Source organism: Diceros bicornis, chromosome 4 (genome assembly GCF_020826845.1).
Source record: "Diceros bicornis minor isolate mBicDic1 chromosome 4, mDicBic1.mat.cur, whole genome shotgun sequence".
Classification (NCBI taxonomy): Eukaryota; Metazoa; Chordata; class Mammalia; order Perissodactyla; family Rhinocerotidae; genus Diceros; species Diceros bicornis.
In genome coordinates this window covers 79,725,830-79,741,924 of record NC_080743.1, presented here as the reverse complement: position 1 = coordinate 79,741,924, position 16,095 = coordinate 79,725,830, and the positions used below count along the sequence as shown (strand labels likewise).

Genomic DNA, 16,095 nt, shown 5'->3' with positions numbered 1-16,095 from the left:
AATTCTCAGATCCACTCCTTCCTATAAAATCTAACCCAATCCATTTGAATAATATACATGCAATATTTCCACTGAGTCATCTGAAACCTTCCACTTCGTGTACAAGAGTCATCAGATTTTATGTTAATAAACTGGCACAAAGAGTTCCATATTATTTTTAAATTTTTGATTGAAGAAGAATCTGTGAGACACAGCTGGATTCTCAGCAAATGCATGGACTAGAAAGATAGGTTGTTTCCTGAACCCTCAAGACTTTATGGTATTATTTTCCTGCTAAATTGTATATTTCTGTCCTTCAGAGAAGTCTTGAAGAGATCTGATTTCCGTCTGTTCTATTGTGTCGATGTGAACGCCTTTTCGATTGAAAGGGAGGCCTCCGAGGGTGGTAGGAACAGAGTCAGCAGAAGTTACACAAAGTGAGGTGTGCGGCTTTGTGACTGGTTAGAGCGCCCGTGCTAATGAGGCCAGGGTCACGGGTTCAACCCCTGAAAAGGCAGTTACTTCAGTCAATTCCCTGCCGGAGGACTGCACCCCTCAACTACCACAGATTTGCTAGAAATCCAAAGACGTGAGGGTTGGGGATGTGGGTGGGAAAGGTGATGGTGATCTATAGAGGCTGATAATGCAAGTCGCTTGAGAGGGGACAGAGACCTCTAGTCCAGAAGTGGCCGCTCTCCAGGGACAAGGGGCCAGTGCAGGGTGGTCTCCCCCCTCGGAACTGCTACAGAAAACCCCCGAGCCGGCAGGCTGACTAGAGGAGGGCTCAACGTGTGAATCTGGCCAAGTACAATCCGGGTGCCCTGTTCTAGGCCTGTCTAGTTCCCTGGTGATGATCAGGACGTACATACACACATATTCAAAGACATGCAGGCAAACCCAGAGAGGGGCTGTCTGAGAGGAGAAGGAAATGGGAACGGGGAATCAATAACAGAGGGGACACTCTTTTAAATCAAATAGGCCTCGCACAGATCAGATGAAAGCATGCCTTAACTGAGAAATATGATTACCTCACTCTACATCTGAGGTCCAAAAAAAATGGGTGTGTGTGGTGGTGGGGAGTGAAGTTAGTTAATAATGACTCCAGGAATATAAAGGATATTTCTAATTATTGATTGCCTCCTTGGGAGGCAGAAATAAAGTGGCATAAAATTGTAGTTATTTCATATTTTCTTTATATTGACAAAAAAAAGAAAGGAGCTATTAACCTAAGGCCAAAGAGGTAAGTGTAAAACATCAAAATAAAGTAGAAACTTTCTTTGTAATTCTCTATTTCAAGTTCTAAAGCAGACAACTTTGCTGTCCCAGGTTCTCACCAATTCTGAGTTCTCCTGAAGACCAGTTGCTGCCAAACTACAGCACTAAGCCATGGATCTTTCCAAAGAAATTTAAGACATTTCTTAGCATTTTTTAAAGAAACTTCTGACAGCTAGTGTGCAATCTGCTTGTCCTGCAGCAACATCATCCAGGGGCTTCCTAGCAGAGCTGCACTATAAGTTCTATTTCCAAACCTCATCGTTTTAACTTTGCACAGAGCAAGGTTCTGAAAAACGGATATGTTTAAGAAAAAGAAAAGTGGTGATACTCTGATTCTGCCCTCTCAGAGGGCACAGAAACAAACTCTATATGTAGGTATAAAGACTAAGATGACAAACTCATCTTAGTTCTAGCATATTTAAAAATATTTCAAACTCAAAAAAGGACCAAAGCCTAGTGTTCTTTTTATGTTTTATTGTATAATAATTGATACATAAAAAAGAATATATTTTGCCCTTATGCAAATTCCAAAGCATTGTAATAAAAACATCTCTGAACTCATAGTAGCATAAGATATAGATCCAAGGCAGCTGAATCCATTTATTTGTTAAACTTTTGGAAACAGCGTGTTAGTTGGTGGAATTACCACTGGGGGAGGGGAAAGCAAGAGAAAAGAGGTGATAGAAATCACATTCACTAGAGGAGAAATCAGAGATGAATTAAGTCCCCGTGTCCAGGTGTGAACCACACAGTTCACACTCAGAATAAGAAGTCGTGGCTCCTTCCGTGAAGGACACAGAGCCTGGCCCTTATGAGGCACTCAATAAACATTTGACCAAAAATACGTGACATTCAAGGAAACAAGTGAACCTGCCCAACACTCAGTTTCTTCCTGCATAAATGGGATAAGGCCCTCTACACCAGCCATCCTTGGGAGGATCAAAATAAGACTGTATCTGGAAATGCTTTATGACCTGCAAAGAGCAACATGATTTAAAGGAATGTCATTTTATGTGGGATCTTCAGAGTTTTTTGATTGAGAGATTTTATGCAATTGCTTTGGGGGGGAAAGGTGTTAGGTGGTGGTTTTAACTCACCAGGGTTTGGATTTCACTTCAGGATCCCCTGCTGTTCCTCTGTCTCTTTCATCTCAAATCATTTCCAAATGTGCAGCTTAGTCACTGAGCCCCTATAAGCTGTAACAGAAATTATGTCCCCCACATATGAAAAATAAGCATGTTACGGCACTTGACACATCTGAAGTCTTATGGACTGCTCCCTGCCACGGCTGAAAGAATCATGCTGAACGTAAAGAGCAGAGGAGCCATAATATCATCGCTATGTGGAAACTTCTGTTTTCCTCCATTTCTCTTTTCAAATATTTGTTTAATCCATGGTAAAAGAGTATTAAAATATCTAAGTAGTTTGGAGCTAGAAAAGGCTCTTTTTTTAAAAAAAGCTTTAGCTGTGTAGGTTCATTATATCATCTCCTTAGGTTTTGAAAAATACTGAAAACTGATCCCAGACACTCCTTATTATTCTGGGGGACCTGAGGCTGAGAACTGCTGCTTTTAGCTCTGGGTCAAAGTGCCATCTGAATGATGACTCCAGTGATCAACAATTTCCAGTACTCCTTCCCAGTATCCCCCACTCCAACCCCAACTCCATAAAAATGTCCCTGAAATGATAATATTTTATCACACTATTTAACAATAAGCCAGGAGAGCTCATCAAACAAGTACAAACGAGACACCAGGCTGATCTTGACAGCTTACTACGAGTTAGGGCTGCCCTGACCACTTGACTCCCCTGTCACAGGACTAGCTCCTTAGGTGGGTATTAACGTGCACATTTTACAGATAAAGGAACCTGGGAGTTCAGATAGGTTAAATAATTTGCCTAAAGACAAACCATCAGGAAAGGATGAAGCCAGAATTCAAACTAAGTCAATCCAGCACCAAAGTCCCTCCTTTGTAGTCTCTAAACAAATATAAAACTTGAAATACTGAAATGTTGAAAGTGACAACACAATATGTCATTATCTAATATACAGATGGCTGGATTTTGTAATCTTTATTGTAACTTTTTAGAGGAAATCTGTTGTATGTTTTAATCTTACTACCCATTTTTTAAAAATACACATAAAAAGGAGGGAATTGTCTATGAGAGCATGGGCCAATTTTTCATTCAGAAAGCAAGATAATTTGAGAACATTTGAAGCCAATTCTCTTAGCGACTCCAATTCTCAGAGAATGCTCTCGGAATAAGCAGAGTCACAGCGGCCCTAGGGACAATATCACCTTCTCATGTGCAGCTTCAGGTGGCCAGGACCAGGACAATTTCAGAGAACCTTAAGAAAACAGCATCAAGGGCCGGCCCCGTGGCTTAGTGGTTAAGTGAGCGTGCTCCGCTGCTGGCGGCCCGGGTTCGGATCCCAGGCGCGCACAGACGCACCGCGTCTCTGGCCATGCTGAGGCCGCGTCCCACATACAGCAACTAGAAGGATGTGCAACTATGACAGACAACTATCTACTGGGGCTTTGGGGGAAAAATAAATAAATAAATAAAATTTAAAAAAAGGAAAACGGCATCAAGAGTTCATGGCTCTTAATATTGGTTAAGATCAAGTGAAGATTACTTCCACAGTTTGGTAAAATAATGGAAAAGAGGAGATGAATACTGCTACCGAATAAATCTGGGGACATCACGTCTTTATAGCTGCTGAAATAGGACATCTCGATCATAGTGCTGTGCTCATGCAAACATTTTAATTGTTAAAACAACTGCTCTGAGTGAGCCAGACATAATATAAATTCCCTGACACTGGGTTCCAACAGCTCGAATAAGGAGACTAAGTGGGCCTTCCTACTTTCCCCCCATACTCTGAACAAACTAACAAGAAAGACAACATTCTTGGCCTTAAATGACCTTAAATGACCAAGGGGGATATCTGCTCACCTAAGGAACTGCACACAGAATGAATATTCACATGGAACACAGGGTTACCCCGCGGACTTTTCCCTTTCTGAGACAAATTACATCAAGTGTTACAATATGTCAAATACCCAATTTGAAATATAACATAAAAAATCGGCCATAAAAAGTTGGCCAATGGCCAAAAAAGTCTATGTGTGTGTGTGTGTGTGTGTGTGTGTGTGTGTGTGTGTACACATAAAATGTATCTAAGAGGTCTGATAAGGACAGCACCCAACTGAAAGACATTTATATTCTTAGCAGCTGCTTTCTAGCAGCTGAGGCAAGATACACATTTTCCCCAGTGTCACCCCCTGAACTGAGAAAATGTGATATAAATTTAAAACTCCCAGAAACAAACCTTTGTCTGAATTGCCCTGCCAGTAAGAATCCCATTGCATTGTGACCTAAGAAACTTCTATTTTTCAACTTATAGAACATGCTAATTCCTGAAGAAATGACTTATTTTCCTTCAAAATAAGCTAAACCCTGACACTATTAGGATGACACAGAAAATGTCATAGTCCAGTGTCTTATTTATCTCAAGCAATATTGTTTACATTAAACTTGTGGCAAAAGGATGAGGAGTAGTTTTCTTTCTGTGCAGGGGAAGTGGTCGATTTTGCCCAGTATGCTTCAATATTTGAGAATTCTGCTCCTACTCCCTTGAGACACCATGGGACATATATGCGTTCCTCTAGTACAGAGGGACAGACTGATTTGTCCTCAGTCATAAACAAACAGTTGACAGAGGAAATGGTACCCAATCTACGAGAATGATCTAACCACTATTTCTAAATTAACTGGATTTAATAGAAATCGTAGAGTCAAAGATTCCTAATTCCACAGGCAACGTGGTATCATTCTTTCTTGTACATTATTTTAGTTGATTTCAAATGACTCCTCGGGGAGAGAGAGGAAACCAACTGTGGGTGTTGACAGAAGTTCACCTAAGCCCAACAGAGAAAAGTGGGGGCAGGTGCAGTAGTACCACCCAACGCACGTGGCAGCCTGGTAAGAGGTCTAAGGCAACAGTTAGTGACACTAATATAAGTCATTCGGAAAAAGGGGGAAAAAAGCAAACTCTGTCATATATGGCAGGGCGATCTGCAAAGTTGCATCTGACTGTACACTGATGTTTTAAAGTTGGGGGGTGTGCAGTAGACACAGTGGGGAGACTCACAGCTAAAGGGAAGCATCCCTTAGCTCTGCTTCTCCCCTCTGAACCCAGAGGGATTTGATCTTGACTTCACTGGAGGGGAGAACTGGTGACAACCATCGGAGACCTACTATGTGCCTGGTCCCGCAGTCTTCTCTCACATGATGGACTCCAGGAATCACCAGGATCCCTGAGGGAGGGAGGCACCTTCTGTGCTGGGTGACCCTGCTTTGCTCCCGCCACTCCAGACACCCACACTGCTTCAGACTCCAAGCCACAGCGAGGCTCAGAAGATCAAGGGACCAGTCACAGCAGCCTTTTTAACTTTGGGAAAACCCAGTGCTCACTTCACTCAAACGTCGCAAAGTGGTGCCATGACCCTTTAGCTCTTGGCTCACCAATTCAAAGAGCCACATCACATACAGCCCTTAAGCTGCCCACGGCATGATTCTGTGTCTAGTTCCTTTCCAGGTCCCCCCCGAGCGGAAGACAGCTCTGGCAGGGAGTCTGCGCAAGATTACTAGAGTATTTAGCTTTTGTCCCTTCCTTTGCTAAGTCTTCTGGCGCAATAAGGTGCACAGATCTCGGAGACTGAGTACTTTAGTGTATATTGGACTTCAGACCTGTACTCAAAAGGTACCTGCAGGACCTCAGGTTGGCTTAATCTAGCCCAGGAATCTCCATTTCAAAGATGAAGAAACTGAGGTTCAAAGAAAGTAAAGCAGGGTTGGTTCCTCAGAGAGGAGTGAAAGGCCAGGTACAAACTTAACTCCAACGCCACGCTTCCTGTCTCGGTCATTTTCGTGAGCACCTAACCAGGGGGGAAATGGGCAGAACTGAGTCACACTTCCTATGAGGGCATTAGTTTTCTTGCCTGTAAAATGGACAGAGTGTTGCACCGGTGATTTCTAATGCACCTTTCGGGTCTGAAACTGTCGTAAGGCTTGAGCATGTAATTATGTGTTGGTGTATGTGAATATATACGCATATATACGAACACAGACATATATGTATATGATATGCTACAATTAAATACCATTTCCCGCCACACATTTTGCCTAATTTCCCCAGGGACCATGTTTTCCCAATCCCACGCCAGCGCTAGATACGTCCCATCAGCGCAATCCCCCAGAATCCCGGGTGTGTGGTCAGTATCCCTCTGGCTTCTCTCCAGACGCCAAGTGCAGAGAAGAAGGAAGAGAGGCCACGTACTTGACATGAAATATTAACTGTCATTAAGTTCCCTGGGAAACGGCAAGTCTGCGGCAGGGCTGAGCTGTGGGGAACACAACACACCGCAGGAAGCACAAGTTAAAGGTGACAGACTATGGCTGCCCGAACCTGGGGCCCACTGGCATTGCATCGAGAGGGCAGCCCGTGCCCACGCTTGGACCGAGCCTGGCTCCGAGCCCACGCTGGAGGGCAGGACCCCGCACTCCCAGGTTTGCACATCCCGCGTGAGCAATTCTGAAACCGTGCCGTGCAAGGCGTGCAGCGGGAACTTGGCTCCTCTTTCCTAACGCACGTGGCACAGCCCCGCGTGGGGTTCAAAAGCGCCGCCCACCCACGCCTGCCCCCGCGGCCACTGCCCCGGAAGCGGGCGCTAGGACCCGGCGCGCCGCGCGCACTTCCCCCCGCCGCGGTCCGCGGTCCGCGGTCCGCGCCCCGGCGCGCGCCCCCGGCCCGCCGCCCGCGCCGCCGCCCTACCTGGCGAAGCAGTGCTCGCAGTGGTTGCCGCGCTCGCTGACCGTGAGCACGCAGGCGTAGGCCGGGCACGAGAAGAGCAAGTCCCCCACCTGGAAGGGCTGCAGGGCCCGCAGCCCCCGGCCCTTGCCCGGGCTGCAGAAGCGCTCCAGGGCGCCGTCGCCCTCGGCCCTCATGGTGGCGGCGAGGCGGGCGGGCGGGCGCGCGGGCTGGGCTGGCACGGAGGGGCGCCGGCTGTGCCCGAGCGGCGGCTCCCCGCGAGCTGTTATTGGAGCAGCGTCACCCGGAGCTGCGGGGGGCGGGGTGGGAGCCGCCCGGCAGACGCGGCGGCCGCCAGCGCTCCCCGGAAGGGACGGCGGCCCCGCCCGGCCCTCGCGCGCCCCCGCGGGGAGGGGACGCCCCGGCCGCGCTGCCCGGCGCGCGGGACCGTCGGCGGCCGCCCCGCACGCGCTCGGGGCCGTGTCCCGCGTGGCCGCGACAAAGAGCTGCGGCCCTTGCGGCTCCTGCAAGGAGGGCGGAGGCGGCTGCGCCTCCGCGGCGTCTCCACGGAGAGCCGGCCGCTGTCCCCTCTCCCGTGGGCGGGATGGGGTCGCCGGGGGGGGGGGGGCAGGTATCCGAGGTCTCCCCTCGACCGTCGGCGTGGCCCGTAGGTAGACCCGCCCGTGGTAAATGGAAGGGAGCAGAGATGTTTTTCAACCTTCTGTTCTTACGTCCTTGTCAGAGACCCTAGAAGGAGGCTCCCGGGAACACGGAAGAGAAACCACGGTGGAAAAGTTTGACGTGCTGACGGTTAGAGGGTGCTTTCCCGAGGTTAAAGGTTTTTAAGCTTTCTGAGGCGTTAAGCCTTCTAGGGAGGCTCTCGAGTATTCCGCGTGGACAGTCTTCCCTCTGCCCTCTAGAAGGAGTTAATTACATGGACGGAAGAGGAAGTGCACTGGTCAGCCGAGCTCCCCGAGAGTCTGCGTGCTCTGAACCGTGCAGAGGAAACTGGAGATAACTGCCTTCAAGGAACTTAGATTCTTCTTGGGGGCAGTGCCATGTTGTGGCCAGCACACTAGGCTAGAATTTGCCGTGGCTTTAATCAGTTTGACTACTCACTGTCATCTTGGAAAAGTCAATTAGGTTATGATGAGTCATATAGAGGATTTGAAGCACGTAGAGCTTATAGAACAGTGCTTGGCACGGAAGTCCTACAGACATGCATGCTGTGGGTGTTCTTCATATGAGAAAGAAGGGTGTAATCTGTGTTCCACAGAGGATGGTGTAAAGGCTGAAACTGATGTGCATGCAGTAAAGATTCAAAGTGTGAAGAGAGACGTTAGCAAAAAACACTAATACTTAAAACTAAGTTTGATCTCAAGCTGTTCCATGTGTAAGTTCAGGACTAGTTTAGCAAAGGGGAAGATGAATATGATTTGGAGTATGCCGTAAGAGCAGATTTTTTGACGCTTGAATAAAGTTCCTGAAATGAATAAGCCTCCAGCCTTCCTGTAAAGAAAAATACCTTATGGATACTATTTCATTTCTGCATTTTAAGAATCACGCACTGAGCACCTACTGTGTGCCAGTCACTGGGATAGAAAGATGGACAAAATGTGAACCTGGGTCTTTGCATTTGACACATTCACAATCCAGTAATCATTACCGTTAGTTATAGAGTATTACAGGCCAGGCATTGTGCTAAGTGCATTAAATACATTATCTCATTTAATCTGTGATTATGACAGTCCAATGAGTCAAGTGTTTGTCTCTCATTTCCAAAATCAGGAAACTAAGACTCAGAAAGAATAGTTTCCAAGGCCACACAGTGAGTTGCAGAATTTGGTTTCAGCCTCAACTCAATCTGAATGTGAGGCCCATGTTCTTAACCCACATGTCCCTCTGCATAGGAATACGGCTCCCTGAGATAAGTGTTATTATGGTGGCTTGTACAAAGTGTTCTGTGGGAATACAGGCAGTGTGTGACAGACTCAGCCTGGGGAATGTGGGTTGCTCAAGGCAGATGGCACATTTAACTAATGTTTGAGCTGAGGCTAAGGATGGACGGGACTTTGCAAGTGCAGGAGAGGGGACAGTTTTCCAGCAGAGAGAACTGCATGCAAAGACAGAGGGACTTGAAAGAACCAAGTGTAGTTGGGGCCCCCTGAGCCGTTCTGATTGGAGGGTGAGTTCTCAAGGAGAGGGCAGGAGGTGAGGCAGGAACAGTGGAAGGGCATCTTCTCAGGAGGTGAGTTTTGTTCCAGAGGTGGTGTGGGAGTCACTGACAGTGTTTGAGCAGAGGCAGGTCACGATCGGCCTCAGCATGGCCAGAGAAGCAGTGCGGCCAAGCAGTGCGTCGTTGCACGCCTGGGATCCGAACCCGGGCCGCCAGCAGCGGAGCGCGCGAACTTAACCGCTAAACCATGGGGCGGGCCCCTAGTCCAGTGTTTTAGACTGAGTTCTCCTGGCATCTTTGCAGATGGACTGGAAGGGGAGAGGACTGAACACAGGACCACCAGTTAAGGGAGCATTTGCAATATTTTCAATGAGAGGTGAAGAAAGCTGGAATCAAGGCAGTGGCATGAGGGAAGGAGGCAAAGGTATGGAAGGTATCTCCAATTTCTTGCTTGACATATGGTTTCTCCACGTGGAGAGATACACAGCAGGTAGATAACAGATAGAGTTGGCTTTCCAGCTTTAGCCTGATCAATTTTGTAGGCTCAAGACAGGAAGCATAAATATCCTAGAATTTGGGAATGAAAGAGGCATTTTCTTATTAATGCAGAGACCGAGGCCCTGTGAAGTTAAGTAACTTGCCTAATAACCCAGTGGCAGAGCTAGCAGGAGATTCCACGACATACTCAACATTTAAATATTTGTTACACGCTGACTGTGTTCCAGCAACAGTGATAAGGGCTGCTGATACAATGGTAACAAAAACTGACTTATTCCCTGCCCTGACAGAGCTCTGTACAGTCTGGTGGAGGAAGTGGACGTTACTCAGATAATCACACAAACAAATACAAACCATCAGTGGTCTCAAGCACTGAGGCAGTGCTTGGGGGTTTGACCTAGTCTAGGAAAAGTTTTCAGAGAGAGTAATGCCTGAACTAAGATCTAAAGGATGAACAGAATTTAACCAAGAGAAGAGAAGGAGGGACAAGCATTCTAAGCAGAGGGAACAGCATGTGCAAAGTTCCATTGGTAGGAAGAAGTATGACGTGTATGCAAGATAGAGTGACTGGAGCAGACCTAGAGGGAGAGTGTTGTTTGAGATGATTTTAGGAGGTAAGTAGATCTTGTTGGACAGGCTTCAGGGTCTCCTCTGTTCAAAAAAAGCCTCTGACCAGTGCCAGACTACTATGTTAGATGAGCTTTATGCCAGTCATGCTACCTAAATAGATTCTGACAATTATGTTCTGTTACAGATGGATATGATATGTTAGTGAAAGAATTTTCTCAAACCTTAGAAGTTTCTGAATACGTACCTACCTAGGCAGATCTTGGATAAATTTGGGGGCTCTATAGTTGTTTTAATGTTCTGATTTCTGAGGGACCTAACCAGCACAAAGATGAAAAGACTGACATAGAAGTAAACAAACAATTATAATACAGTAAACAATTTACTGTTTCAAGGATTAATTGTGCAAAATAATCTACTCATTTACTTTTTTTATTGCCATTTTTCCTCTTTCCTTGAGAAAGATTTCCAACAGCTGAGAAAAATAATAGCCTAACTGCTGAGTTGTCTTTCCAGGTGAGCGGTGGCTAAAACAAACTTATTCTTGTGGGTAAAGGTGACTGTGATTTAAGAACACTGGAAAAGAAACAGCCTCATTTCAGAAAAATGCCTGTGTGAACTCAAGTGACTCAAGATGGGGAAATGGTCAGTTAAGCAACAGCCATGAATTTAGAAGCTTAAATTACGGAGAAAACTGTGTTTAAAATAAACGGCCAAGGAATGGCAACAAACCAGCCCGAGCAGACCGATGACAGCACTCTTAATGCAGCTCATGCTTGTCACTCTGCCACTCCACATTCTCACATTCCGTGAAAGTCGCCTTCCAGCTGTCTGGGCCCCTCCACCTTTCCCCCTCCCTTCCACCTCATGGCTTGGAAGGGATGGAGTTTGAATGGAGATTTTTGATTACTTCACCTCACTGTAGCTCAGAAGAAACAATACAAGGATGAAGGCCTCCTTTGCCTAATTTCTCTAACCTGGAAATCAATCTGATTTATGAGTAAAATATCCTTCCAACCAGAGATTAGCACATGAAAGAAATAGCTCTGGCCTAGGGAAATCAAGCCTTAGCCAAGGAGGAATACCAATGAGCAGGGACAATGGCCCTATATCCCATGCCACTGGACTTCTACCTGTACTTCATCTATTGCTTACACGCTGTGTGCTTATTCTGTGAGCCATCCTTGTCATACAAAGGTGAAAAGACCAACATACATGCAAACAGTTATGCAGTAGCTGAATAAAGTTATCCAAAGATACAGTCCTGGGGATTATTATCCGTAATCCCTGGAACCCGTAAATGTTACCCTCTATGGTTTAAAAAGGTCTCGAAGATGTGTTAATTTAGGATCTTGAGATGGCCCGATTATCCTGGATTATCTGGGTGGACCTCAGTGCAATCACAAGTCACCTTAAAAGAGAGAGGGAGAAGATTTGACACAGACAGAGGCAGTGTTATCTCAGAGGCAGAGATTGGAGTGGTGTGGCCACAAACCCAGGAGTGGGGACAGCCACCGGCAGCGGGAAGAGGCAAGGAGCAGATTTTCCCCCAGAGCCTCAGGAAGGAGGGTGGCCGTGCTAACACCTTGATTTCAGCCCAGTGATAGTGATTTCAGCCTTCTACCCTCCAGAACCATGAGAGGAGAAATTTCTGTTGTTTTAAGTCACCCAGTTTGTGGTAATTTGTCACAACAGCCATAGGGAACTAATACAAATTGTAATACAATAAGGTTTTAATAGGCGGATGAACAAAGTGTAGTAGAAAGGCTTCACAGTGGGCCTGACATTTCAGCTTCTTCTAGAAGGAAGACTCGAGATTGACCAAGGGAAAGAGGGGCCCTCAAAATGGGTTTAAGAACCTGAAAGTGCAAATTCACTGGGCTGGGAGAGAACTTGACAGTCCAGGGAAGTATTTTTGTTTTATTTGACAAATACTTCCATAGCTCTTACTATGTACCAGATACACTTTTTAAATATATTCTCACTTAATCCTCCCAACCACATTTTATAGATGAAGACCCTGAATCACTATAGTTAATTAACTTGTCCAAGTGAATAGTGGGGTGAGGACCCAGCGCAGGCTGTGGCAAGGAGTCAACGCTCTGGCCCAGTGGCCCAGTGATGTAGCGTTCTGTAAGGCCGTGTGCATAGGAGTTAGATGCACTGTATGGGCCCTGTGGAGCCAGAGGAGAAATTTGGCTGACGTGATGCAGTTATTGATTTAGAAAGGTCATCTTTGTGGCTGAATGTGGAATAAATTACAGGAGGGTGAGGGCAGAGAGAGAGAAGTAAGGAGTCTAATGCAGTACGTAGTTCAGAGGAGAGATGTTGCTGGCATGAGCAAGGGCAGTGGCCGTGGTGAGGGGGGAGGGATATGGATTTGAAGAACTTTTAATTAACAAGCCCTGGTGACTAGAGTATGTGAAGGGAAAGGAGAAAGGGGACTATGAGCCGCGGAAAAATACGTCCAATGACAGCTGATATCGCCTCCATCCAATCCCTGAAGTTCATTTCCTCCCACCTTATGTTCTGTGAGTTTTTCCCAAACAGGATCTTGTTATTTCTTCCTTCTCTATACTTCCTCTCTCTTCATTTCCTTTCTTATGCCACTCGGCCCTTATGGCTTCACTTCTGGATTACTGCGATAACAGTAATGTATTGAGGTAGCCAAAGATCATACATCCAGCTCTGCATTTCCTTTTATACCCCTAACCATCACCTCCCATTCAGTCAGGGGCATTGACTCAGAGAAGAATTGATATTGCAGAATAGAAGTGAAAGGCTCTTGGGCTTCAGGAGCCTCAGGTCTCAGGAGACGCAGGGCTCCAATCATAGCAAATTCAAGATGATGTAGGAGCAAGGACTCTCTCCGCCCAGGAAAGATTCTCCAGGACCAGGGTAAGAGGGAGAATTGGAAGGAAAGGCAGAGGGAAGTAGAGGTACTTATCTGAGAAAGGGGCATGTGCCTTAGTTTCCTTCCAGGCTGAACCCTGGAGGAGTGGGGTAACATAACACAAAACCCCATAGGTTTGAGGGGATTCAGAACAGAAATAACCTGTGTCCTAGTCTCATGTAGACCCCAGAATTCCCTGCCTACTAGAAATGGGTGTGTGTGAGAAACGACTGAGACCTCTCAGAGGTCTCCCATGGGAGGCAGGAGAGTGAGTTCCCATCTACCCAAGAGCGACCCTCAAGTAGACAAGGGAGCCATCCAGAGAGCCACTGTGGATGAGAACAAGGGACAGCCCAGCAGGGACAGGTGTGGACTGATGACCAAGGACCAAATGTTCTGCCCTGCCAAACACTCAGCGCCTTAGCATCACGGTGCCACCCAAACATGAGAGGCAACCCCAGGAAACTCACTGACATGACATTTCTACCACCCAGGGGAAAATGAAGGCCATGATGAAAATTGTTAGAGCTTCATAAACACCTGCATTTATAGCTGCATCTGTCTGGTCTCTCCCTATTCTGTGTGCCTTAGTTACTGCTGTCAAACTCATTGTCTTAAAATAACTGCTTTAATAATGAGATTTTCTGGTGAAGAACTCTCTGTTGCTCTTTAATATATATCTCATCAAGGATAAACTCTTCTTTCTGGCTTGAAAAACTCTACCTCTACCTGTCTGACTCAGCTTGAGTTCTATCTATTCTGAGAAGCCTTCTACAAACGTTTCTGCCTGTAATGATGTCTGTTTCCTACGTTAAATCTTATCTATCTGTACCTTCATGGCATATAATCGTCAGCTTTACATATGTATATCCCCATGTAAGTTAAAAGATCTTTAAAGGAAGACGCTGTATATTATATTTATTTGGTACTCTTCTCTCTGGATAGCTCAATACTTGATATGTGTTGGATTCTCAGTATATTCTGAGTGACTTAAGTGCTGAAAGGACTGATCAAGTTTTGATGGGTGATGATACTTTGATTTTAAGGGTATGTTATACTGGTAATGTTTTTGACCTAGCTCCTAAGTCTTTATTACACCATATCCCAAGGATTGAATAAGCAATGCTAGGTAGTGAATCTCTGAAGAGTTTAAAATCTTTATTCTGAAATAGTTAAAAACAATTATAAAAGGGGTGAGTGTTTTTATTGTTGTTGAGAGGGGGGTATCTTGTTGTTGTTTTCCTGGTCATGGAATCACACATGTTGGCTTGGAATGCTTACGAATCCGGATGGGCAAAGACACATATGTCATGTTCTGTTGTCTCGCTGGCAAGCAAAGGTGTGGACTCACACAGAAATAAACCTCTGCTTTCCAGCTGAAGTGCAGCAAAAGCATCCCTAAGGCATAATTTGCAGTCCTAACACGAGCATCTCAGCTGCATTGCAGCGTTTTAACTGGAGGCCGAGTTACCACAGAAGAAGAAACTATTTATATCAGTGGGAGGAGTAAGAAAGCCAGAGAAAAGTACAGAAATAACTATTTGAGGGTCAGATTGATCAGTTCATAAACTACCAGCCATATTTTCCTTTATTTGGAGGAAAAAAGAAAGAAAAAAGGAAAAAAACAAAAGCTTAATCCAGTTTGTCCTCATGATTCAGGAAATATAATTCTAACTAGGTAACTAAAAATTGAATAAAAAGGTAACAAAGACCCAAGAAAAGACCCTATCACTGATATATTTGGTTCTTATCTAGACTTATAAGCTTTTTTCTTTATCTCTGGAAAGTCTCTCTACTTTTTTCCCTATTAAAAAAAAAGAGTACTAAATATAACAAAGTTTAGAAGTCTTGCATATTTCTATTTTGTTGAGAACTGTTAACAACTTTCTTATTTGGGGGGAGGCAGTGTCATCTAGTGGTTGGAGGAGGGGGGCCGGGTACAGAATTTGATTTTGTTACCAAAAGCTCGTGACCTTAAGCCAGTCACCTGGAGCCAGATTTTCAGTGCTTTGTGCCCCCTCTAAAACCCCACCGATTTCAAGTGAGGGCAGAAGAGTTCCACAAAAAGAAGAGGTGAAGCATGATACTTAAAGCTGTAAAGCTTTAGTCTACCTGTTTTATAGATTTAGTCTTTACATAAAATTTGAATATATCACTATAGTTTATTTCTTTTATAAGGGAAGAAAAATAGAGGAGGAAAAAGCTCAATAGCTGTGAACTGAAGAAGAATCCAGGCAAAAATTGAGAATGGTCCACTGCCATCATCCTAACTGCGAGCTGTCACAACACGTGAACCAAAAATCTTTGGTTTAGTTTTCTTTCCTAGTAAGGGTTAAAAATTAGTAACGTTAAAGGTTATTTGGGAAATCATTAAAATTTAAGGTAGATACGATGTATTTTCTTAACTGGGAAAAAGAATTTGTTACCATGCTTGATAACAAATGAATTTATACAATTTTGTCTTTAAATACAGCTAATTTAAGACCCAAACAATTGTTTGAACTGCTCTGGAGAGTACAGCCGGGTCAAAGCTGTGGTGCAGTCACAGTTCAGTTAGAGCCAGCTCTTGTCCTCCAGGAATTTAGAATCTAGAAGAGGAGACATGATTTACACTTAGAAAGCTATAAAAATCTACTAGAATGTAAGCCCCGTGAAGGCAAGGAGATTGGTCTGTTTTGCTCCAGGCAACGCCTGACACAGGCTGCATGCTCGGTAAATATTTGTGGAATGAATGGGTAACACAAGGCAGAGAGTGTTGAGCTGTTACGGGCGCATTGGGTTCTTGTTGTCTCCCAGGATGGAAATCAAGCAAGACAACAAACGGGAGTAGAAAAGTAAAAGTTTATGAGCTTGTGCACAGGAGAGGCACAAGGCAGCGGGTGCAGAAAGGAA

The 16,095-nt window shown here is 45.3% G+C and overlaps 1 protein-coding gene across 1 annotated transcript in view; it reads right to left on the bottom strand.

Moving 5' to 3' along the window:
• The window catches only part of SMYD2 (SET and MYND domain containing 2), a 48,781-nt gene extending 41,429 nt beyond the window's left edge, over positions 1-7,352 (bottom strand). Inside the window, exon 1 of the mRNA XM_058539847.1 lies at positions 7,094-7,352. Coding sequence (XP_058395830.1) covers positions 7,094-7,266 — 173 coding nt within the window. The 5' untranslated portion in view covers positions 7,267-7,352. The remainder of the gene's footprint in view (positions 1-7,093) is intronic.
• Between the last annotated feature and the right edge of the window lie 8,743 nt (positions 7,353-16,095).